Consider the following 25,846-nt stretch of genomic DNA (forward strand, 5'->3'; position numbering starts at 1 on the left):
CCCAGTTGGTGGCACTAAGTGGTACAACTTTGTTGGAGAAAATTCATTACTGACTCGTGTGTGTGTGTGTGTGTGTGTCTTTGAGATTAAAAGCTTGGCACTATTTTTTTCTCTCTGTGTGTGTCACACTTACAGTTCAAGATGAGCTTCTAGCCTTCCACCCCCTCCTACCATTTGTCCTCTTGTCACCACCTCACCAGCATGGACTCACTTGCATCCCTCTAGAACTGCAAGCCCAAGCTAACTCTCCCTTCTCTAAGCTGCCTTGGTCCTGGTGTGTTATCACAGCAACAGAAAAGTAACTAAGAAAGCTTCATAAACCCAATATGAGGACCCTTACCAGACTCATGGCTCTTTCTTGAGCACAGCTGCACAAAGAGGAAGGGGTGGTACTCTGGGTCAGATGGGATACAGGGGAGGTTGGGAAATCAGTTAGACACAGGGCCAAAGAACTCACTGCCGAGGCATTCCATCATGTTAACATGCAAGGACCTTATTTTACTTAACTTTTTCTCCTTATTGCCAAACAGGTTCCTAATGCTATAAATGCCGCCGCAACAGAGGCTTACGCGTGGGGCTTTCTTCTTTCAAGTTGCTCCCTTGAATCCTATGCCTGGAATTAGCGATTTAAACAAACTGAATATATTTATTACTTTTGAGACGCACTGCCAAATTTGCTTTCCAAAAGGGTTGTGCTAATTGGCATCGGCAACACTGGGTGTCAGCAGAACTTATTATCGCTTTCATTTGCATTTATTCCATAACTAGCAAGGTTGAACCTATTTCCATATTTACAGCTACTTTCCCAAACCTGCTCTTGGAGAACCTGTGCCTTCCAGCACTTGCTTTTTAGTGTCTTAATCTTTCTCTTCTTCTTTTTTCCTAGCTTTCTTTTCTTGAGAGATTTTTACCTATGGCAAATACCTCGGAGAAGTATATGCTTATGAATTCATTTTCCCTCTTGTATAGTTATTTTTTGTTTTTTTGCCAGAGTTGGGGGTTAAAGCCATATGCTAGGCAACCCCTCTACTGCTGAGACTACTCTAGCCCAAAATTGTTTTTAAACTACACTGATTGTATAAATATTTTTCTTCTGTCATTACAGTCTTCGGAGCTAAAAAAAAAATTATCATAACTTCAAACTATACGACATTTGACTCCGTTTTCTGTGACTTTTTATGTAAATTACCTAATTATCCTAGATTTTTCTTTATACATCTTAAAAGAGTTTATTGTTTTATTTACTTGTATGTGTTTAAGAGAGAGAGTGAGTGTATGCCATGTGTGTATGTCTGTATGTGTGTTTGTGTGTGTATGTATGTGTGTATGTGTGTGTATATATGTGTGCCTGTGTGTGTATGTATGTATGTATGTAGTTGTCCCTGGAGGCAGGAAGGGACTGGTAGATCTGGAGTTACAGGTGGTTGTGAGCCACTCAACACAGGAGTTGGGCTTTGGGCCTCTGGAGGAGCAGCAGGTGCTCTTAGCTACTGAGCCATCTCACCAACCCTGAATTATGTACTTTTACATTTAACATGAATTATGAAGTGAATGTTTCCATAGTTTGTAAGTTACTGCTTTTAATAAAGTTCTTCTAGTTCTCCGTCTTTTATAACATCTGATCTTTAAAATTCTTATATCCACCTTTAAGTTGTATTCTGTGGATTGTCTCACTACTTTAGAATCAGAACAAATTAAGAATTACTGTTCATTGAATACTACATACATACTGTGCAAACATGCAATATATTTGTGTAATAATGCATTTGTTTACAATTAAATAACAGTGATATATATATGCTAGATATTCTAAATCAGCTCATATTATTCCAGATAAATACAGTATTAATTTAAAGACAATTCCTAGTCATTTCAAAATCTAGAAAAATAAGTCGTAGAAGTAACTTTTCAAAAAGGGGATGTTTATGGATACACAGATGTTTTTCCTATTTTCCAAAGAGATATCTTCTACACATTTATTTATACTTAAATGTTTTTACAATGACAAATTATAAATAGGTTCAATAGGCCACTTGAACCTTCTGCTACCTTTTTACTATCAGAGAGAAAAAATGGCTAAGACAAACTGTTGCAAGGCCAAAAAAACATTCTGTTTCTGGTAGCTGTCTCCAACAAGTGTCTTTTAGTAAAAGTGATTGGTGTTTTTGTTTGTTTTTTTTTTTGTTTGTTTGTTTGTTTTTTTTTTTTTTTTTTTTTTTTTTTTTTGCTTTTCAAGACAGGGTTCTCGGTGTAGCCTTGGCTGTCCTAGAACTCACTCTGTAGACCAGGCTGGCCTCGAACTCAAAGATCTGCCTGTCTCTGCTTCCCTAGTGCTGGGATCAAAGGCGTGCACCACCACTGCCTGGCTTTAAAGTGACTTTTAAATACAGAAAATACATGTTGCTTCTGAAGTTTGTCCCTGAATACTTCTAATGCTTTTATAAGTGGAATTATTTCTCCAACGACTGGAAGCTGAAAGGTTGTTTACCTGACACACAGCATGATTGCTGATGTCTGAGAATTGACTGAACATCTGTACTCAGATTTATTTATTTGTGTAGTTTTTTTTGATATTTTGAAATTTGGGGGATGTTAGGGAGCATGTGCTCTCTCAACCAACTTACATCCTGGAATCCTACAATGGTTTTTCAAATGAATATATTTAGAATATATGCTTCAGCTTAGGATTAGTCAACAGTGACATTTTCTATATGAGTATACTGTAGCTGTCTTCAGACACGCCAGAAGAGGGCATTGGATCCCATTACAGATGGTTGTGAGCTACCATGTGGGTGCTGGGAATTGAACTCAGGACCTCTGGAAGAGCAGCCAGTGCTTTTAACCGCTGAGCCACCTCTCCAGTCCCCAGTAACTTGCTTCTTGTATGATTGGACAAGAGGTGCTGTTGACACAATCAGTGCTGGCAGAATTTCTTTCAGTTCTGATTTGTGGAAGAGTCTCTTCACCATCTCTCCTTTAGGAATCAGGTTGCTTTGTGAGGGAAAAAAAAAAAAAACGTATTCTGTCCCTACATTCATCATATTCTTATTGGTCAATGATTTTCACTTAATGCTAACTCTCTTTGTATGTGTTTATTGCCATGTTCTTATTAACTGCATGTGCAATGCAATGGGACATGTACATGATGATCCAGGTTCCGGTTTTACTGGCCTTCCTTCTCCATAATGCTTGTCATTCAACTGGGAAAACCACGCTTGCAACCACGTACGAATGCCTCCACACTAATCTCCATGCTAGTGAGAGCAGATCTTGGGTGTCAACCTGTCTGCATCTAGAATCAACTACAACCCAAGCAGCTGGGCGCAGCTGTGAGGATTCTCTTGCTTGGCTTTGAGATCTGAAGACCCACCACATCTGGTGGCAGCCCACATAAAAGGACATCAAAAAAGTAAGCTTTTACATTTTGCCTGCTTAGTCTCACTCTTGCTAGCAAGTTCATCTATCCTGTTACTGAAGCATTCCTTGGCTGCTATTAGAGCCTTCTTCCTAGGCTGAATTAACAAAAGCTCTCTAGAACATCCCTGGGACTCCAGTATTAGATTGGGACTGTGAAGATATGCAGTCCCATGTACTGAAAAACTAATAGATCCTTGGCCTTATGGTTGGGAGACATTAATTTTTGGACTAACCAGAGTGCAATTCATAAACCATCCTAGTAAATTCATATGTATATGATGTATATGTATACGTATATGTATATTTATATGAATATATATTTCATTACACACACATCTCCTTCTCTCCTCTACTCCCTCTCTCCCTCCCCCTGCCCCTCCCTCTCTCTCTCCATCTTCCCCTCCTTCTAAATTATGCTCCTTTAGAGAACCCTGACTAAGACAATGCTCACATAATCACACGTAGACAGATGAGCACCAACAGGAAATTTCTGTTGAATAGCAGACCACACTCCCTCCTTCTTCTTCTTTCTGCTCAACAAAAACCTCAGAGAAATCCATCCTAGACTAACAGGTGCTTCTCTAATTAATTCTTTTAATTATGAATCCCTCAGTGAAGATGAAGACATCCTATTCTCTGGCTGTTTTGGGTAAAGAAATAATGCTTCATGTGAGCCAAAGTTCTGTAATATAGTTTTTATTCTATCCCTGCAAAGGTACTAGGATGTTGCCAGTCATGTGATGGACAGTCTTTGACCTTACCTAATAGAGTGCATTGAGGACAACCACAGACTGCCATCTCTTTAGGTTAAGGGTCAGGTATTATTGAAACAACGACCTGATGGTCATGGTGTAAGATACTTTGAAACAACATGGTCAAGAGGAGCCAGGTAACATGGATGCATAGTAAAGCAGAAGGGGAGAAGAAAGGAGGGAGAGAGAAAGAGGGCCAAATCTTATCAGTACTATCAAAAGAAGCAGTCCCGAGCTAGCAAGGATAGCTCAGTGGTAGAGTGCTCGCCTCTGGCATGCCTGAGGTCCCTTGGTTCAAGACCTGGGTTGGGAGAAGGATAAGTCCAGATATAGTTTTAAAAAGTAGCAGAAGTGAAATTAGCAGATTATTGAGCTGGTGAGGTGGCTCAGCAGGGAAAGGCACCTATGGTCAAGCCTGATGATCTGAGTGGGAGTCCCAGGACCCACATGGTAGAAGAGAACCCACGCCACCATATACATGCTGTGGCGTGCACCAGCGCACGTGCAATAGTAGCATGTAAAATTAAAAACTAACTCAATGCTTATCTCTGATGTGTGGACAGTGATGTCATGGCTGTGGGGGGAAGACTCTGCTAGGCCCAACGGTAAGCCACAGTGGGGATGTAGGGTGGAGGAGAAGGAACTAGTGGTTGTTTGTGGGCAAGATTTTTGGCTTTGCGCTGTTTGAGACAGGGTCTCACTATGGAGTCCTAGCTGACCTGGAACTTATCATGGAAACCAGGCTGGTCTCTCAAACTCACAGGGCTCCTCTAGCCTTGCCTCTTGAGCCCTGGGTGTGAGCTACTACTCCTGAGTGGGTGTAAGCATGTTTTGAAATGTTCCAGATGTCATGGAAATGATGATTTGGTTATATTACCTCTAGATAGGTAAACTAATTATATAAGCAGCATTTAAACAAGCTATTCTTTCTTACTATAAGGGTGTAGTATACGATAAGGGTATAGTATCACTCTTAACAGTTCTTTGATGACAAAGAAAAAAATGCCTTGCATAATCTTAACTATGTATGTATCAGAGTCCTGAGGATATCAAAATATCTTAATGCTTTCCGCTTAACACAGCATCAAAGCTGGCTGTTTCTTCAGACCAATAAGAAAAGAACTTGACTATGCTTGTGTATGGTTGGCTGACTTCACTTATCCTGATTCTGACCCCCTGGCATGAAGCTGGCAGGAGTATGGAGTTTTGGAACTTGCCCTCGCTCCAGAGAGTGACAGCAGGAGGCGACAATAGCAAGTAACTTTCAATCCCTGAGTTCTGATTGGTCATGACTTGAAAGCTTGGTTCTTTTATTATTTATCACTCATTAAATGCCCTGGCTTTCCTTTATTAAATGTTAAATCATCTTAAGTGGCGTGGTTCTTGCTATTTGAAATGGCAAAGTGAGAAGAGAAAGTGGCCCATTTCCTTGTTAATGTGGCATTCACAGAGAACACAGTGAGTGCAGCCGACAGGTCAACTGGCTGCTGACGGGGACTCTGCACAATTACTCATAACATAAGAGCCATGATTAGGGAGGAAATGTCTCCTTATAGCATCATGTAAGGAATTCTATTCCTAAGAAGACAGGGTGGGTATGTGCATCAGGGAATGTTCTGCTCCAATAAGTTCTCTGCATCCCTCTCTCTCGCTATGTCAAGAGCTTTCCAAGGGACCCGATGGTACTTTGGTACATGCTCCTGCTTGACTCCTGCACTAGCAGTTGTTCGGAGATTGAACACAGTGGTATTAAGACTGGCTGATCAAAATAAAATCCCATGGAGATCCACATTGCAGGGATCTGTTCAACTACAAGCCTGAGCTTACTGTTTCTCTATTTTAAAAATCAAACTGTATTTCTTCTACATAAAAAAATACATCTTTCTTTGATTTCAACCACTGAAGGTCCTCTTTACTATCAAGATGGCAAACTCTATGTGGCTGAGCTGTACCACAACTGGGTTATTACTGTATCCTTGGCACTTTGCAGATAGACAACATCTGGCAGGCCCTCACCATTCACCAACAGAATGAATGGAGTCCTGTCAGTAAGCCTATTTCATTGTGAAAAGATTTTCTTTATACCCAGAAGGCAGCTGTACCATTTCATAAAGACAATATCATAAAGACAAATAAAAGTGTTTCCTCTTACCCTCTCTCGGAGGCTTCGGATTATCTGAATTTTAGGGCATTTTTTAGGTCCCGATGAAATATCCAGCCAGTTTTCAAAGCTCCCTGCATGTGTGCAATCCCCTTGAAAAGTACACCTATAAAAACAAACAAAAAACACCAATTGATAAATTAGGACACACACACATTAATTACAACTTTCTCATGATCAGCAATATAAAACAGTATGGTAGGCTATTGATTTTGAATGAGAGAAGGGAAATCATATTAAAATCATGAAAAGCAACAAAGAAACAGCAGAGGTGTGTGTGTGTGTGTGTATATGTGTGTGTGTGTGTGTGTGTGTGTGTTTCATCAGATTTAGGGATAGAGGACAAATGTTGACAACATGTTGAATTTCAGCTTCTAGGATATATCCCAAGATGACATCATCAAATACTTCCAACAAAAGCACATTTCCCCATGAATTCTAAAATAATGAGATCCTGTGGAGAAATTCCTCTTAAACACAGCCCAGAAAAGGTTTACATTTTCTATACATTTTAGGTTTGTAATACATTAATCGGAATACCAACCTATTGAGTGAGATTCATTTTGTGCTAAAAAAAAAATAAATAAATAAAGCTACTGTTTTGTGCTTTGCCACATGACGATTAAATGAAAATATTTCAAGGGCAGACTCTGCCCAAGAATATGATAAGACATTCTGTAACCATCTGCTCCAGAATATTTATTTAGACAGATACCAAATTATATCAAAAGATATGAGCAAAACATTTTGCAAGGCCACTTTCCCAGGTCAGCCAGCTCAGGAGATGCCCCAAATAAATCTTAAGTTGTGGCCAGGGCCATGTACTTTGATAAATAGATGCTCTCAAACTGCAATCACTGGCTTCCTTGATGCAACGGTCACTTCAGGTCACTTTAACTTACCAGATGGGCCACCAACCCAATAAGGGGAGTGAACGCCAAGTGCCATGCTATCTTCAAATGGCACAGCACCACGCAGACAATCCAGTGAGTAACATGGAGCAGCTAGAGAAACTACATCCCTTCCAGGCAAAGATTAAAATGAAGGCCAACCTGAGTGAACAATTTTTTTTTTTTTTTTTTTGAGTTTTAAAAGGAAACTAAGAACTCCTAGTTCATGAGATTCCAACACATTTAAATGGTGACAGCAATCACCGAGGGGCAGCGTAGTTATGAATGGGCCCAAATGATACATCGATTTCAAAAGATTTTATTTCTTTTTTTCTCTTCTTTTTTTCATTATATATTTCACTTTGCATCCTGATCACAGCCCTCCTCTTACCCCAGTCCCCTCTCTTCCCCTCCATTCCTCCCCATTCCCTTCAGCCCCCTGAGTATCAGCCCAACCTGGTACATCAAGTTGCAGCAGGACTAGGTGCATCTCCTCTCCCACTGAAGCCAGACAGGGCAGTCCTGCTAGGCGAAAGGGATCCAAAGGCAGGAAACAGGGTCAGAGACAGCCCCTGTTCCAACTGTTAGGGGACCCACGTGAAGACCAAGCTGCATTTCTGCTATATATGTATAGTGGGCATAGGTCTAGTCCCTGCATGTTCTTTAGTTGGTGGTTCAGTCCCTGGGAGTCCCCACAAGCCCAGGTTAGTTGACTCTGTAGGTATTCCTGTGGATGTCCTTGACCCCTCCAGTTCCCTCGGTACTTCTTCCCTCTTCCAAAAGACTCCCAGAGCTCTGTCTAAAGTTTGGCTATGGGTCTCTGCATCTGTTTGTGTCCACTGTTGAATGAAGCCTCTCAGAGGACAGTTATGCTAGGCTCCTGTCTGTAAGCATAGTGGAGTATCTATCATTAATAGTATTAGGAATTGGTTTTTGCCCATGGGATCAGTCAAGTTGGGCCAGGCATTGGTTGGCCATTCCCCCAGTCTCTGCTCCATCTTATAATATGGACAAATTTTGGGTCAAAGGTTTTATGGGTGGGTTGGTGTCCTCCTCCCTCCACTGGAAGTCCTGCCTGTCTTCTTTCTCTTATTCTTAACAATTTAAGTCTCATGGCTTCTCTTTGAGTTCTGTGCTCATTTGGATATGACAAATACAGAATAGGAAGTTGGTAAGTTTCTCTAACCACCATTCCCAAGTCCTCTTAGCTTGTCACCCACCAGGGAACTGGGCTTTTCAGGAGCATATGTGTCCCGACCCCTCCTACATCTGTGTTAGCCCTTCTCCAACTTCATAACCAAAGGGGTTTTCATTAGGGATTCTCCAAGGCCATAAATCTATCTGACCCATGATGGCTCACTAGTTCGTCACGGACATTAAGTTCAAATTAAACCTCTCTCAATGTCAGAGCGAGTTTGCCGGTGCAGCAGCTCTGGAGCACAGAGAATGACAAGGCTGGTGCCTTATTTGTATCTAAAAAAGATCATGACTGTCAAAAACTCCCTGCCTCTCCTAGGCCCTCTGGTTTGTATCAAGGCACTTCCTCTGCCTAGGAGAAAGAAGGGGAGACAAATTAAGCCAATTCTACAGTGACTGGAGTACAAATATTTTCGCAGGCTCTATAATGCTGACTCGGAGTCAAGGCCTAAGGCTGCCAAAAAAGCAAGTGTAAAATATTTCATACAAATAGTGCTGCAATTTGCCAATTTGTAGGCAGAAAAGCCAGTCATGCTATGGAGTTATCACCCCCTTTCTCTGAACTATAGCATTTCTTGTTGGAACCACACGTTTTGGTATTTAATCATATGCTGCCTTGAATTACAACTTAACTGTTTCACATGGCCATGTCATTTCTCCCAGAGAAAGCACTAAGCCTCGAGAAGGGAGGGAGAGTATCTTGATGTTTCTTTAGCAAATCCCTCAGCGTCTGCTAACACGAGATGCAAATACTAGGGTTTCGATAAATATTTTTGAATGGATGGATGAAATATGAAATCTCTGTAGGTCTGTTCTGCTGGCGAATTTCCTTTCTAGAGCTGTGATTTACGTTTGACTCTTCCTTCCTGCAATGAGACTGATTTTCACAAAAACCAAAAGTTTGGAGCTGAAGATCAAATTAGGAGTTAAGGTTAGTTTATTTTGTTTTTTGGGTTTTTTTTTTTTTTTTGAAAGGAAAATGAAAGAACATATATAACAGACTGTTAATTTCCTCTCTCCACCTAGAAACAACACCTAACCGGGTTGCACATCTAAACATAAATTCTTTGTTTGTATAAGAAAGCCAATTCTGAATTTTTTTAAAACTCTCATTCCTTGCCCTTCACCAGTTGAAAAAAATAATAAAAAAGGAAAAAATAAAAAAGCAAGCCACAACACCAAGTATGTATAACCAGATGGTCAACCAATAACAGTATCTTATTACTTCTCAGATATTGCAGATTGTAACATCTCGACAGCACATTACCCACACATTTCTCAAGGAGGGGGAGCGGAGTTCAGTGCTCCCACATCTTCGTAAACAAAACCAGGGGGGTTGACATGATTTCTTTTGAAAAATTACTCTTATTCTTGTGGATCCATCAAGGAAATGGCCAAATGGATAAATCCTCAAGCCATCCCCAGAATGACATGAAAATATTGTTAGGCATGGCGATTCATGAGCCACTTCTCCCTCTGCTTTTCTGCCTCTATCCCCCACAGAGTCTCATGGAGACCAAGGTGGCCTCCATATCACAATGTAGGAAGCCAAAGATGACCTCAAGCGCCTGATCCTTCTGCCTCCATCACCCAAGTGCTAGGATTACAAGCAAGCTCTCTATAAGGCTACATTCCTAGATCTCTTAACTGGCTTCGTTTCCATCTTGCCAGACCATTTTTTGATAGGAGGGAAACTGGAGTCATCTTAGCCCGAGTGTGTCCTGGAGGAAATATTATCAGGGGTGTTTATGTGTTCTTTACTTAGGCTGGTACATGTGCTTCTCCTCTTCCAAGGATCTATGCAGCTTTTGTAGAAGACCCAGACCCATATATTTATAAAGACTAGAGATTTATTTCTTAAGAAGCTGGGATAGCCATGACTGGGTGCTTGACTCTGGTGAAGTGCCTCTGGCTGTGTCACTCTCTGGGAGAAGAGGATATCAGAAAAGACACTGAATTCACTGTCCCCAGCTTTTTCCCTTCGTAGTGGCTGTAAGCATCCACGGGGGGTGGGGGTGGGGGGGGTGGAGCGCTCTTGATCTAAATGTATCTCACTAATCTCCACCTCACCCCTTGAAACTGACCCACCAGGGTGTCAGTCTCCAACACGCTTTTCAGAAGGATATACTCAAGCCACAGCATGCCACATCTGCTCCTAAAACTTCGTGTCCCTCTTACATGAAAACCGGGTTAGAAAATTCATTCTATCTCAACAGCCCCAAAAGACTTAGCTAGTTCAGTACCACCTCAAAACGTAGACTCTCACCTAAAGTGCTTATGGGTGAGAACCTAGGTATGATACATCCAGAGACAAATTAATCTCCAGCCCTGCGATTTTGAATGTAAATATGGTATGTACTCCCAAAATAAAAGAATGAGACAGACAGATAGACATTCTCATTCCATAAGAAAAACTAAGTACACGGAAATGCATAACAGATTCCATGTAAGTCTATAGCCCAGCAAGGAGGAGAACATTAACTCTTCAGGCTCCAGAATAATCTCCTTTAAGTCTACATATCACACTCTGGTACAGGGTCACCAAGCACTCAGGCTGTTCTACCTGAGGTTAGGATGGCCTCAGACCACTTAGCTGTCATAAGTTAGGACTTGTACCTACAACTCAAAGAGTTTAGTGTTGGTAAATTCTGAGGTCTCAGAAGCTGCCCCTTTTCCATGAGCTTCTAGACATTGCTATAGTAAAGATTCTCTACACACACTCCCTTTAACCTTGTAGCCAGTTCTTCATGGACTCCCAGGCTGCCTGTGATAGCCTTTTGATTTTAGATGGAGGCCATCATAGGCTCCTAGCTCATGAACGATGCATAGCTATAAAACTAGTGCCAAGTAGATGCTACCATGGTCAACCACATGCACCCTCCAGAATGCCAACCCAAGCTGTATCTAGGCCTGGCTGAGCCATAGCTTGGATGGTCAAGGAGCACTGAGCCAGAACACAAGGAGCAGAGTCTCAAAGTGGCCTAGCAAATGAATGCTGGGGACATTATGGAACCTCTCTGGATGCTTTTTACCCTAAGGGTCCGACCTACTCTGAAGAATGTCTTTGAGGTCATTCTCCTGTCATTCTTGGTGACTAGAATCTGGTTGCCTTCTACATATGGTAATCTCTAGTAAGTGGCCCTTGGTCACATTCCTAATTCCATCTTCTAGAAATGCCTCTTTGTTTTTTATATAGCCAGCTAAGAATTTTCCAAAAATTTCTCCCCACTTCCCTTTTAACTATAAACTCTGTATTTAAATTATTTTATTCATTCACATCTTACTATTTTCAATAAAAGGTAATCAAACAGCTTCTTTAATATTTAGCTTAGAAATTCTTCTACCAGAATCTATATTTGACAGAGTCCTAGGGCATAGGCACCGTTCCACCAACCTCTTTGAAACTGTTAACAATGTGTCTTACTTTGGGTTTTATTGATGTAAAGAGACACCATGACCATGACAACTCTTATAAAGGAAAACAGTTAATTGGGACTGGCTTATAGATTCAGAGGTTCAGTCCATTATCATGGACAGTGGGAGAAGCATGGCAACATGCAGACAGACATGGTGCCGGAGAAGGACCTAAGAATTCTGCATCTTGATCTGAGGGCAACCAGGAAAGACTGGCATCCCCAGGCAGCTAGGAGGCAGCTCTTTTCCACAATGGGTGGAGCCTGAACATAGGAGGAGACCTGCAAAGCCCAACCCCACAGTGACATAATTCCTCTAACAAGGCCATGCCTCCTAACAGTACCACTCCCTATGGGCCAAGCATATTCAAACCACCACACAAAGACAGTGTGGTGGTTTGAATGAGAAATGTCCCACATAGGCCCATGTATTTGAGTATTTGGTCCTCAGTTGGTGGCACTGTTTGGGGAGGTTATTTAGGAGGTAGAACCTTGTTGGAGGAATTATGTAATGAGGGGGGTGATTTGAGGTTTATAGCCCCTCCCCCTTCTTGTGTGCAGATGAAATGTGACCAGCTACCTTCCCATCCCTTCCACCAGATCATGCATTCCTAGCCATGACTGACTCCGTCCCTCTGGAACCATAAGCTAGAGTATTGTTTCTCAAGTTGCTTTTGGTCTGGCGTTTTAGCACAGCAACACAAAAGGAACTGACACAGCCTCTATTCCCAGTTCCAAATCTTTGCTCCTCACTTCCACCGGAGACCCTGTCAGAAGCCCTTCACCTTTCATATTTCTATAAATATTCTGATCATGACCATGCCTGTAATCTCTAGGAAGTCCCAGGCTTTCTCCATGTTGCTGATCTGTACACCCACATCGGAATCACCTTTAATGGGCTGGAGGGACAGCTGAGCAGCTAAGAGCAGTTGCTGGACTTGTAGAGGACCTGGGTTCAGTTCACACTAGGTGGCTTGCATTTGCCCATAACTCCAGTTTCTAGGCATCCAACTCTGTCTTCTGGCCTCTGTGGGCACCAGACATGTATACAGTACACATAGTTATATACATGCAGGTATTTGTAAAATAAAAATAAAATTTTTAAAGCAATCAGCACACTGCAATGGGTTTTTTCCATCCCAATGCCCCAGACTCTTACCGCTTCTACCCATGACCAGTTTCCCAGCCAGGCCCACGCTGTCAGGTATTGATTATATCGTCAGCCTTTCTACTCAGCACCAATTATGAGGCTAAGTCCATTTTGTATAATTATAACAGGATACCAGAGACTGGAGAATTTGTGAAGAACAGATTTTTTTTTTTTTTTTTGTATTTTTAGAAGTCAGTGGCTTAAGGACCCAGACCTGGCAAGGACGCATCACCCTATGATGGAAGGGTAAGAAAAAGGCAAGACCAAGACAGAACTCACAGCCTCAAGCCTGTGTGGGAGATGACAGAGCCCTCATTTGTAAACACCTCCCAACAGGCCCCACCCCCAAATAGGCCCCACTCCAGCAGGCCCCACCCCCAGCAGGCCCCACCTCCCAACTCCACTTAAGGCACTTACAGGTTTTGCAGGGGACATATTTAAACTACAATAGGATCGATCTGAAAGCCATAAGATCTCAATTGCTATCTGTGATGGTTGGCTTTAATGGCAACTTGTCACAAAAAGCCTCACCGGAGGACTGTCCTGATTGCCTTGATTGATCTGAGAAGAACCACCCCCAAAGGTGGGCAGCACCTCCTGGTAGCAGCCCAAATGAAAACGGGTATTTTGCTCACTTGGTCCTCCCTCTTGCCGCTTAATTAATTCACCTGCCTCTGCTGCTGCTGATTCATTGACATTAGCGCCAGAGCCAGCATTTTGGGGCTGGGGACTAGCGGCTCTCCAGAAACGCTCCAAGTTTTTTGGCACCAGATAAAGACTGTTGGCTTACCCAGCCTTGCAGACTTGGTAACTACTGGGTTCTCAACTTCTCCACTGTGAGACTGTCACTGTGGGATTACTCTAACTGCTGAGACACACAGCCTCAAGGACCAAGCAACTACCAGGTTCTCAGGTATGAGATAGCAGTTGTACCATACATACATACATACATACATACACACACATGCATGCATGTGTGTGTGTGTTTTGGTTCCTCTAGAAAACCCTGACATTTACACTGTTTTATTTTAGTTTGTTCCTATTCCTAGTTAGACCTCATGCCTACATGACAAAGTCAATAAGTAGATACAAATCTACTTGAAAATAGGAACATAAAACTGTCCAAATGCCAAAAAAAAAAAAAAAAAAAAAAAAAAAAAAAAAAAAAAAAAAATCCCGAGGGGGGGAGTTAATTTAAATAACAAAAAAGCTTTCCTTGGTTGAAAAACTCTTTATGTGGTAACAATTAGTGCGTGCAACTATTTAAGAAGCCTCTTCTCAGTTTACTATAAGTGTGTTATAGAGTTCAATTTGTTCAAAAATAATAATAATAGACTTTAATACAGCCACTTGAATATATAAGAAAATGGACCACCTCACCCATCTATAACCCAGAAAACGTGTTCCAAACTATACTCTTCAGCATCAAGTGGCAAAAAGGGAGCTTCCAGACACTTCTAAGCTTGCTCTCTGACACTCGGAAACTAGTCCGATAGAGTGAGCTTGCTTCCTGAGTAAATAGAAATCTGTGTAGCCCATAATATACCTGAAAAACTACCCAACCCAAACATGGCGGCCACGGCACCTGTGTTGGGTACTTACCCGAGTGGTTTCTGTTGTGAGTGCTTCCTTTGCAGTGGTTCTCAACCTTGCTAATCCTGCAACCCCTAATGAAGCTCCTCATGTTGTGATGGCCCTGATCATAAAATTATTTTCACTGCTACTTCCTAACTGTAATTTGGCTACTGTTATGAACTGTAATGTAAACATCTGTGTTTTCTGATGGTCTTGGGTAACCCTTGTGAAAGGGTCATTCGACCCGACCCACAGGTTGAGAACCACTGCTCTAGGAAGAACTGAGTTCAGAGGCATGTAGGACCACTCACTGGCATCCTCCTAGGACTCTGACCACCATCTTATAAAGTGCACAGAATAAGGCCTCTCAGAGTGCCTCCCAGTTTCCTGGGGTTTCAACAGAATTTACAAAGTGTGGCTAGGCTGAATCAAGACAGAAAAGTGGGTCTCACGTAAAGGTCGAGGCAGTTTTTAAGATAAAAGTCTCAGTGAGGATTCTAGAGAGAATCACTTCACTGGGGGCTTCTAAGATGCCTTGGATTTTCCCCATCTGAGCATCCAGTTCTGCTAAAGGTTAAAATCCTCGGTGGACCCAGCCTTACAAACCGATTGTGCTCCAAAAACTGCTTGCCTACCATCTGTTTATAATATAAAATATATTTCCTTCATAGAAATAATATTATAAGCTGTGATTAGGTTTTCCAGGTTAGGCCACAAAACCTATTTACCCATAATGTAGCCTTGATATTATATATCTGCAATAAAAGAACAGCAGAAAACAAGGAGATGGTAGCCATTTGCATTATATATGGCAGTTTTCCTCTTCTTTGCTTATTTGTGTGTCTGCTCAGTTGGTAGTCTGGGAATGGTGCCCAACTGGATCGACTTTTAAATTTATCATTATTGTATTTGTATAGCATTTCTATTTTTTAAAATGGGCCTGGCTTAAATTATTAATTGTTTTCATGCCAACATGAAGGACAGGGAGGCCTGCTCCTGAAAACCTGAAGTTTTCTAGGGAGGTTGAAGAGCCCATCCACATGCTGGGCTAGGGTGGGGGTGGGGGCGGGGGCAGACCTTGAGAATCTGACTCTATTAGGCTAGAATCCCTCAGTAAAAATTTACCACTTACTCAACCTTGAAATAGAAACTCTGAGCTCAGAAATGTAACTCCCACTTCCTGCCACTAGAATTTCATCAGCATCCTCTAATCTAATTGTTCACCAAGAGCAGACAGTCCCTGAAGGAATCCGATAACTAAATATCAGGTAATTGGCTTGAATGTGGGGTGAGTGTGACCTATTCCGAAGATCCTATACTGATAAGATATCAGAAAACTTTTAACAAACCAACAATCCAGCTCCTCTCCTCTCACATGGGCAACTGCATCCTCCAGGGGGGGATGCTTTTCTCCAAGAGCATCCCAAGGTCCTTTGCTAAGTGATTTGCCACAGAGGTGTGTGTCTTTAGGTACAGCGCACAAAGGAGGGACCAGGTGGTCTCCAGAGTCGGGTGACATTCATTACAGTTGCCAGTCCACGAGATGAAGGAGTCAGACTCCATTAAATGGAAGAGAACAGGAAGTCACTGTGACAAACCAAACTCTGAATTAAAGGCTCCCAAAGTCAGGAGCGGGGGGAATGCCAAAATACAAGACCAAAATAACTTGCTAAGAAAGCTGAAAGAAACTGGATCTTCATCACTGGATCTGCAAGTCAGTCTATGAGAGAGAATGATGTTAATAACACAGAAATCTAACATGCCAGGCAATGTCTTTTCACATGACTTGATTCATTTATTCCACACAAAACAAAACAAAACTAAAAAGTAGCCACTATGATTGTCCCTGATTAACACATAGGGGGAACAGCTTTGACAAGAGTCCACATTGCTTTCCTAAGGTGCCATTAGTATGCAGAGAAACTGAGATACTGCATCAGGCAGTGTGGCATTCCGAGACCATTTTCTCATCCACTGCTCCATGTTGACACTACAGTAGACAACACAACAGCTAACCAAGGGGCCCTTTTCCTGTCCCATTACAGAATGTCCTGAGTGGGAAATTTATTTATTTATTTTACAATTCCAAGGCTAGGGAATAGGTCAGTGCCTCACATCCAGCAAGAGCCATCTTGCTACATCATCCCATGGCAGAAGGCAGCAATGTAGGAGAAAGTGTATGTGCATGAAATAGTAAGGAATCAGAACTGCAGCCTGAGTCTCCTTCATAACTGGCATTGGGTCATTCATGAGTGTAGAGCTAAATATGAATGAACCTCCCATTAGGTCTCGCCTCCCAACACTGTTATGCCAGAGATTGTCTCCAATATAGGCTTTGTGGGGAGACACATTCATGCCGTAGCACCCTCTCAGTGCTATGGCTCTTACACTATTTCTGTGACCAGTGGGAAGAACTCATTAACCTTCATGAAATAGGCATCATTATTATCACCTCCACGACAAACAGAAAGATACTAAGGTACAGGAAGGGTAGTTAGCATGGTGTCTAACCCTCACATTCTCTCTACTATCTCAAAAATTTTTACAGTCTTCTATAGTGAGGACATCATAAGACCACAGTGATACTTGGTTTTCCCAGGACATGCCCATAAAAGAAAATACAGGTTATATTGGATTTTCAAAGTGAGATGTTAGTATTCAAGCCAAGAAGGAAATACAAGTTACATAAAATTAAACAAGTCCCCTGCTACTAGCCTTCTGGGGGCCTCGGGTATGCATGCCACTGTGCTTTGAGACTTGCCAAGTCAAGGATTGAGGATAAACCAACTCTGAAGACGTGCTGAGCGTTGTCTTAAGGGACCAGAAATTTCAGATATACACATTAGGAAGCAGTTCCCATTGGTTCTGTGATGGTTTTAGTGGGGTTGGTTCCCATGGGATCCTATGTTTAAATGCTCATCAGTGGAACTGTTTGGGAAGGATTAGGAGGTGTGGCTTTATTGAAGCAGGTGTGTCACTGGGGGTGGGCTTTGAGATTTCAAAAGCCAACACCAGGCCCAATCTGTCTAACTGGTTGTTTCTGCCTGCTCCCTGTGGGATCAGGATGTAAAGCTCTCAGCTACTGCTCTAGTACCATCCCTGTCTGTATCCGGCCATAATGATCATGACTAACTACCTAAAATGGTAAGTAAACTCCAATTAAATGCTTTCCTTTAGCAGTTGCCTTGGTGTCTCTTTACAGCAACAAAGCAGTAACTAAGCCAGCAATAATGCACACGGCAGAGTCGGAAAACCTGTGCCTTAGTTAGTTAAACAAATACAACACGCTAATGACTAGACAAGAATCTTAGTAATGAGGTTGACCAGATGCTCATTTATATAGCTTCTCTATGTTGGTTCAGTATCTAGTATGGTTTCCTACATACAAAGGCAAGCATAGCCCAAGGCTTCTTACAAGACTTGTATAGCTCTTCCACCTCCCAGGAGAAAAGAGTTTAGGTGTCTCCTTTTGTCTTGAAGAGCAGCTACTAAGAGTATTCGTTGACTGTCTATTTCCCACACTAAATTTTTTTTTTTATTCTCCAGGGCACAGTCTCGTTCATCTTTGTTTTCCCCCAGAATCTAGTAAAGGGTCTGGTCCATTGCTGGTGTTCAGCAAAGTTTGGCTGCATTGGGATGGGAATTAAAATTTAAGGGACTAAATTCTTCTTCGTGTCTCCCTGATACCAGCCTAAGTCGTTTTATTGATTTTTGTTCATTAGGTTGGTCTGTTAACTGGCATGGTGGAAAATCAGTCTTTGTCTTGAAACTTGGAGCTGTTTAGCCCACATAAAACACATTTGCAGACCCAAACACTCACACAAAAGAGAATTGTGGCCTTCACCCCATGCAGTTCTTCATCAAGTGACAAGTGGAGTGTACTAAAAGTTCTCGCTTTTCAATTCCAGTACAGACCTTACAAGGAAAAATGTCGAGAAGGTGTTTTAGGAAAACTAAGCAGCATGGAGACAGAGTGAGAAAATGATGCCTCTTGGCCCAGGAAGGTCTGGGTTCTATCTCTACCCTACCCTACCCTACCCTACCCTACCCTATAGTAACTAAGGTCATTAGAGAGAATTTTAGAGGCACCGATGCTCCGTTTCCCTAGCAACGACTGGGTGGCAGCAAAACTATTACCCCTCCTCTGAGGTTCATATCAATTCCCATCCTGACTATCAGAAACAGCACGCACTCCAAATAGCACAGTACAAACAGCCTAACAGGACAAGAAGATACAAGAGCAAAACCAAAGCCTGGTAGGCGGGACTCGGGATGCAGATCCAAACACTGTATTTAGATGTGGAGGAGTTGATGGGAACAGGGCAAACATGAGGTCACAGAGACAAGTAGAAACATTTGAGGAATTTTTTAAAAGCCGATCAATACGTGAAAGTGCCCTGCCACAGATAAGGTCATCAGAAGAAAAAAAAAAAAAAAAACCCAACCTCTATTCCATTAAAACATGTATTTACTCGAAGGGGTGCTCTTAATGGGGCTTGTTGGCTTGTTGGAAGTTAGAGCATCACTTAAAGAGATGGTACAGATAAGTACTGGAGTTGGGATGCTGAGGCCTGAGGTCCTCAGTGCCAACTTTCATCAAACAAACCAAACTGGCTTATGTACAAGGTGCAGCCACTGCCAACGGCCTGTGAGGCCAACAGTAGAGCCGAACCCCTCAACAGTCCTGTGCTTCTTTTTCTTCTATGGCAAGTAGGTGTCTTCATTTCTGTTGCTCTGATGAAACACCAGGACCAAAAAAGCAAGTTGGAGAGGAAAGGACTTATTTGTTTTATACTTCCAGATCATAGTCCATCATTGGAGGAAGCCAGGACAGGAACTCAAGTAGGACTGGAACCTGGAAGCAGGAGCTGATGCAGAGGCCATGGAGGGGTATTGCTTACTGGCTTGCTTTCCCTGGCTTGCTCTGCCTGCTTTCTTATAAAACCTAGGCCCACCAGCCCAGGGATGATGGCACTACCCATCATGAGCTGGGCCCTCCTCCATTGATCACTGATTGAGAAAATGCCTTACAGCTGGATCTCATGGAGTCATTTCCATAACTGAGGCTCCTTCCTCTCTGATGACTCTAACTTGTGTCAAGTTGACACATAAAACCAGTTAGTACAGTAGGTGTAGCCCATGGCTCTTCCAGCAGCTATTAAGGGGATAAAAAACCCAGGGGGCTCAGCGTGGCCCAAGACCCCATTCTAGTGTGACAAGGTCTCCTGAGTCTCTTCCAGCATTCACAGTAACCCAGATGCCCAGGTTCAGGCTGTGTCAGGGTCATTCAGGAAGGCCCCAAAGCCAGAACAGCAGATTCCTCTCAGCTCCCCGCTGCTTCCACCCCACAGACAGTTGTCCTACTTGCTTCTATACAATCAGTTGGCACAATGGGGTCCTCATGAAAGGAGGAGGGGCCGCCCCAAATCTCATCATTATCATTATCACTGTCATTAGAGTTGCACTGGACCATAAAGAAGTGTCACTGCACAGGCTTCAAGCCTGAGATCCGCACACGGAAGGACACATCCTCAGCTCCAAAGAAGGAAAGAAGGAAGGTGGATGTGTAATAATGAGCTGTCTCCAAGTGTCTTCTTGCTGGCCATTCTGCTAAATAGTACAGTGACCTTCCAGGACCCCCCAATTGAAAACTGCTTGCTTTCCCCCACTCCTAATCAGTGTCCCTCTTTCCCATTCTCAAATTTATTTAGTCCTGCTTGTCTTCTCCTATGATGCTTCCTTGCAGATTTTGAGGCTGGTGTCTTCCTCCCCAATGACATGCCCACCCATATCCTCAGAATGCCACCCTACTTGGATATAGTCTTTGAAGGGGTAATTAGTTAAGGAGCTCAAGATGGGATTATCCTGGGCTTAAAGACTGCACTGACTGGTATCTTCCTACGAGAAAGGAGAGAGAAAAGAGAGAGAAAGGAGAGAGAGGTTTGGATGCATACAGGAAGGAGATCACAGGAGACACGAGGCAGATAGTTATTCTATGATGAGCCAAGGAGCCACAGGAACCACCTTGGGACACATGAGGGTAGATCTTGCACTACAGTCTCCACAGGATATCTGGCCATGTTGACACCTTGATTTCATACTTCTTCTCTCCAGAAGTGCAAGAGATAGGTTTGTGTCCCTCTCTGAGGGACACCATCTCCTTCCTGTCTCTTTGCCTCTTCCCTACAATGGTAGATAATGGAATGGCTTGGGAAATTGGACATAAACCCAGATATGTATAATCTGAGGCTGGTGAAGAATGGCTTCTAAAGATGTCCACATCCTAATGTTCATGACTATGATGTCACTTTCATGTGAACATTCTGCAAAATTGGGCTAAGGATCTTTTTTAAAAAAAAGATTTATTTATTACTTAACATATATGTATATACCATGGCTCTCTTCAGACACACCAGAAAAGGGCATCAGATCCCATTGCAGATGGTTGTGAGCCACCATGTGGTTGCTGGGAATTGAACTTAGGACCTCTGGGAGAGCAGTCAGTGCTCTCAACCGCTGAGCCATCCCTCTAGCCCCACTAATTAAAGATCTTATGGTGGGGTTTGCCATTATTCTTCTGCCCGAAGTAAGTACAATAGTCAGAGATGGGAGTCTAGAACCAGCGGAGCCTGGAGATGGTGGAGTGTTAGATTTGAGAGGGCCAGAAGGAACAGCTAACAAGGACCGTGGGGTGTCCTGAGAAGCTGGAAAGGGGAATGAAGTGGGGGTGTTTCTACAACATCAGGGAGAAGCTCTGTCCGCCTCTACTGCAGTCCAGTGAAACTCCACTCCAGAATCCTCACCTCCAGAGCTGCAGAAGACATTTCATGCTCTCTGAAGCCACCGAGTATTCCTAGCAGGCCACACCTGCCTTCTACTCTAAAAAGTAGGCTGATAGTCAAACGGATCCCTGAGTGCTTAGGGTGCCAGGAAGGATGTGCAAGTACAGGGTAGAGTCTCACAGAGTTCTGTGTTCAAGGCAGACTCTCTGAGACAGCTCGCTCTGCTGGCTTTTGCTAGCAGGATGCTGCAGGGCAGCATCTACAAACAGGGATTATTCACTGGGGCTTCAGAAGAACATGGCCACAGGTACTGTGCCCCATGGACTGTCGCTGTGCACCCTGGTGGGCAGGGTTCCTATAAGGCTAACAATTAGACCAGAGTTTTTTGAAGAAATGCCTCTTAGGGAGGAGAGAGGCCCCCAAGAGAGGAGAGCAAGCTAGGCACTAGAAAGTGCTCCTAGTCAGCCGTTTATAAATCTTCCCTTCTCTCCCATGCCCAGGTCCTTTCTGCTTCCTTTCAGTGGTCAGACAGGAGCTGGACCATGCAGTGCTTGCTGCTAGACTGAGCTGAGAAATGATGTTTCAGAATTCCCACATGAAGCACAGTTCAACAGTGGCTGAAGATTTCAAAATGGCTTCTAGAAGTTGCCTCAAGGTCTTCCAACTGTCGCCATGGGGGAAAAACACACAGAAGAATATAGGAGGAGGTTAAATTTATACAAATAATCAGGAGGGCATCCAGATAGCCTGCAATTAACATGGTGGGGGCTCTGTCTCTACCCTGTGTATGGGGATTGTTAAGGAACTAGTGTGAATGGCTCTTCCTGCATGGCCCGTTTGCTGAGAAGGGCCCAGTCCAGGTTCCATTGTTATGACTGGGCCCAAGAAATAGCCACCACCGAGCAGATGAGCCAGGAGGAGATACAAGATAAACTCACTCTACAAATCACAGGAGGAGTTAAGTATAGTTGATGCCCGACTTGATGCAATTCAGCCTCTACACTGCCATCACGATAATCTTTGCAAGACACAAATCTTTCAAAGATGCAGTCCTTTGCTTAAAGCTCTTTAATGAGCTCCTGGTACATACTAATTAAATCTAAGCTCAGAGACTTCACTTCCTGACCCCACCCAGCACCTTTATCCCTTCCTTCCTTCCTAGTCAGTGTCCTAGAGACAATAAACCCAACCTGCCATCCTTAAACGAACCTGGACCTCCACCGTGCTGCTTCTTCAGTTTGAAACATCTCCCACACCCTCTTCCCTCAGAGTAAAATCTACACCACGCTTTCAGACTGCCTTCCCTCTGAAGCTGAGGGTAACCCTGGCCCCTCACTGACTTCCACTATAGCACTTCCTATGAGCAAGATCCTGCCTGCAATTTCATGGATATTATCTGATTCAACCCTCTTAGCAGCCCCAGAGGTGGGTACCACCATCAACCCTGCTTTGGCATAGAAAAGAAACAGGTTACCCAAATGAAGGCCCGGATCCCAGCCCATAGGAGCCATCCTTGGGAACTTGATTTCTTCCTACCCTGCTATACCATTCAGTGTGTCAGTAGGGCAGTCAATGCTGTTTGCTGCTCACCCTAAGTACCTGTCCTGTCCTACACCCTGCTCAGCGAAGGACACATCTGCCTGTCTGGTCCCCCGTGCCAGATGTCTGCACATGATCCCCTGTATCGCTAATAAAAGAGTTAGAACACACACCCCTCTGCTGTCTCTCAGGAGTTCTTCCCCACCTCACCTGGGTGCCCTCCTTAGATTCAGGTGCCTAGACCACAGGGAGAATCTAGCTTCTTTGGGTGTCAGCTCTTTTCTTTGTGCGACGTTGGGTCAAGGGAGAAAGAATACATCTTCCATAGTGGCCACCTTGATCTTCTATTTTTCACTTTATGGCCCTATTTTTAGTGTGCCATGCTCAAGGGGAAATTCAATTAATCACCAGGTCCCATTAGTGTTTGCTTCCAAATAGCTCTCCACTGTACCTGCTTCCACCCACTACCATGCTAACCCAGCCCCAGTTTCTACAACCACCTGCTGACCGGTCTGCCAGCTCCCAGCAATGACCCAAGTCCATCTTGTTCCAGATCATATACCCGGCTGCTCACTCTCCCGGTGGGAGCTGGGCAGTGACTTCATCTGCCCTATTGACTGTGTCGTTCTATCCCCGCCCCCAAACATGCCACACTCTCATCCACACCTACATTCAGGAACTTACCGTATTCTTTGCCAACCTCTTCCCTCAGCTGGTTTCCCTTCCTGATACCTGCCTAGGCTTCAGATTTGCCTGAGTTATCTCTTTCCCCCGCCCCCCATGAATTTTTCCCCAACCTTTTACATTTGAGTTAGATGCTCTATCTGCATCTCTATGAAACCCTACGTCTTCCATGCCTATCCTTATAGCCCCCCTGTTTTATTCATCTCCTTTATTCTGGAGAGACTTGATGCACATTCCCAAGTCCCCAAGCCTTCCTATATCAGAATGATTCATCTTATTGCCGTTTGCCATGCCATGTTATAACACGTCTGACTGGACAGAATAAAACGGTCTGCTTCCTTACCCTAAATGTTGAGCTTGGCTCTGGAGCTTGCTTTAGCAGTGGAATGTCAGTAAACATGTTGGGAGCAAAGGCTCCAACATGTTTATGTGTCATGTCTTATACATCTGCTCTCTGACTTAAGAGCAGGTACACAATGAGAGACATGTAAAGAGACCTGAGTGTCACTTATAGCATGACACAAACCTCTTCCTCCTCCACACAGATGATAAGCAGATCCCTGAGTGGGAAAAATCAATGTAGAGGAATACCTGGTTATTAGGCTACTAAGAATCATGCAGTGGCTCATTTAGGTGGAATTATTGAAAGAGAAACTCAAAGTCTACTGACCCCTAGCCATCATTGGACTATAGACACCATTCAGACGGGAACTGTGCCTCTGGATGGGACGTCAGGTTTAGACTCGTGGGTGCCTCATACATGTTGATGATCAGATGGTTGGCGGAATGAATGATCACTGGCACACCCATCTGCCCTCCTAGCTTGCATGCTAATCTCTTACAGCCAAGGAGGACATCTGGGTTTTCTCCACAGCACCTAGCCATCTCACGTCCCACATGGGGCTCTTGGTAGGTTTTCAACAAATGTTTGTTGAAATTAAGAGGAATTGGATTTTGTGGGCTGGCTTGGGAATCCACCCTCAATTTGTGACATTGTGGGGAAATGCAACCCATGCGAGCCAAACAAACTTGCAAATGAACTTTTGGAACCTTGTCGGCTCATCAACTTGGTGTTGCCAGTTTTGTGGAAATCCACAACTGAACACATGTGCTAGGCTTCCCAATATGGGAGAAGCTGAGAAACTGCTTCCAACCCCAATATATTCAGCCTGTAAAAAAGAAAATTCCCTTTCCACCCACCCACACACAAATGCAGTGCAGGTTGAACCTGAGGTTCCTACAATAAAATACTAGACTTTGTAGACCTCAGTGTTTAGTTATTTTTTTTATCTGCTTATTATACTGGGTGCCTATTCTTAACAGCAAATACAAAAGAAATAAATATCATTTTCTTGCCCACCCCCACCATACCCAAATCCACTTTCAAGACACGTATACAAGAAGGTTCAACCTTCTCAAGACAGAGAAGAAATTATTTTTCTAAATAAATCTGTGACATTTAAAGTAAACACAGTGGGATGCTCTACCACCACACCAAAACATTCCCTTTAGAATTCCTAATTTTGAATGGTGCTGGGAGCTTAACATGAGTCACAGATCTGAAGCTTAGTTTCATTTTATCTTGGGCCAGGACGGAGCCAACTGGGAGCCAAGTGAGGGGACGTGGCTACCAAGGACTGTCAACCATGACCCTGTCATGTTTGCTGATATATAAAGGCACTCTTATTGCCTGCCAGTCACTCAGGTTACCTCACTCACTATGTTTTTGGAACACACTGTATATGGCATGGAGAATACAGTCGTGGTGATGGACCACAAAGGAAACAAAAGAATGATGCAATAGTAGGTAGGGGTTGCTTATCTGATATTGGGTAATTAAGTGGACATAGACATATGTTCTAGGACTAGATGGTGGATAAAGAGGTAGTGAAGAGAAGAGTGTGCTAAAATGGAGAACCTTTAAATTCAGGGTAAAGGCCCTGGGCGGGAATATTCTTGAATCAGAAAGACAATCAGTCAAGGAGAGAGACAGTCATGAGAGAGGTTGGAGCTGCAAATCACAGAATGGCTTATCTGCAGCAGGAGATCCGGCTGATTTGAGAGAGGAGAAACTGAGGCCAATGAATCTAGAGAGGACACTGTCTGGTGGGGATTTTGGAAAGGTTCATTCCTACTGGAAAGTGTTCAGCAACAGTGAGGGAGCAAGATAAGGAACAGGGGAAACTGGAAAAAGACTTTACAGCTGGCTGTTAAGAATAGCTTGACGGTTGTCACCCAATTCTCTAACAGCCCCATTTCTCCTGGCTCACTGTTCTTTCCAGGGGA

At 43.3% G+C, this 25,846-nt stretch overlaps 1 protein-coding gene across 2 annotated transcripts in view; it reads right to left on the reverse strand.

Moving 5' to 3' along the window:
- Nucleotides 1-25,846, reverse strand: part of Plxnc1 (plexin C1) — a 154,710-nt gene that overhangs the window by 85,016 nt on the left and 43,848 nt on the right. For both annotated transcript variants that reach the window (XM_076920039.1, XM_076920040.1), the window contains exon 5: nt 6,322-6,436. In XM_076920039.1, the coding sequence (XP_076776154.1) occupies nt 6,322-6,436 (115 nt within the window). The remainder of the gene's footprint in view (nt 1-6,321; nt 6,437-25,846) is intronic.

This window comes from Arvicanthis niloticus, chromosome 22 (genome assembly GCF_011762505.2).
Source record: "Arvicanthis niloticus isolate mArvNil1 chromosome 22, mArvNil1.pat.X, whole genome shotgun sequence".
Lineage (NCBI taxonomy): Eukaryota > Metazoa > Chordata > Mammalia > Rodentia > Muridae > Arvicanthis > Arvicanthis niloticus.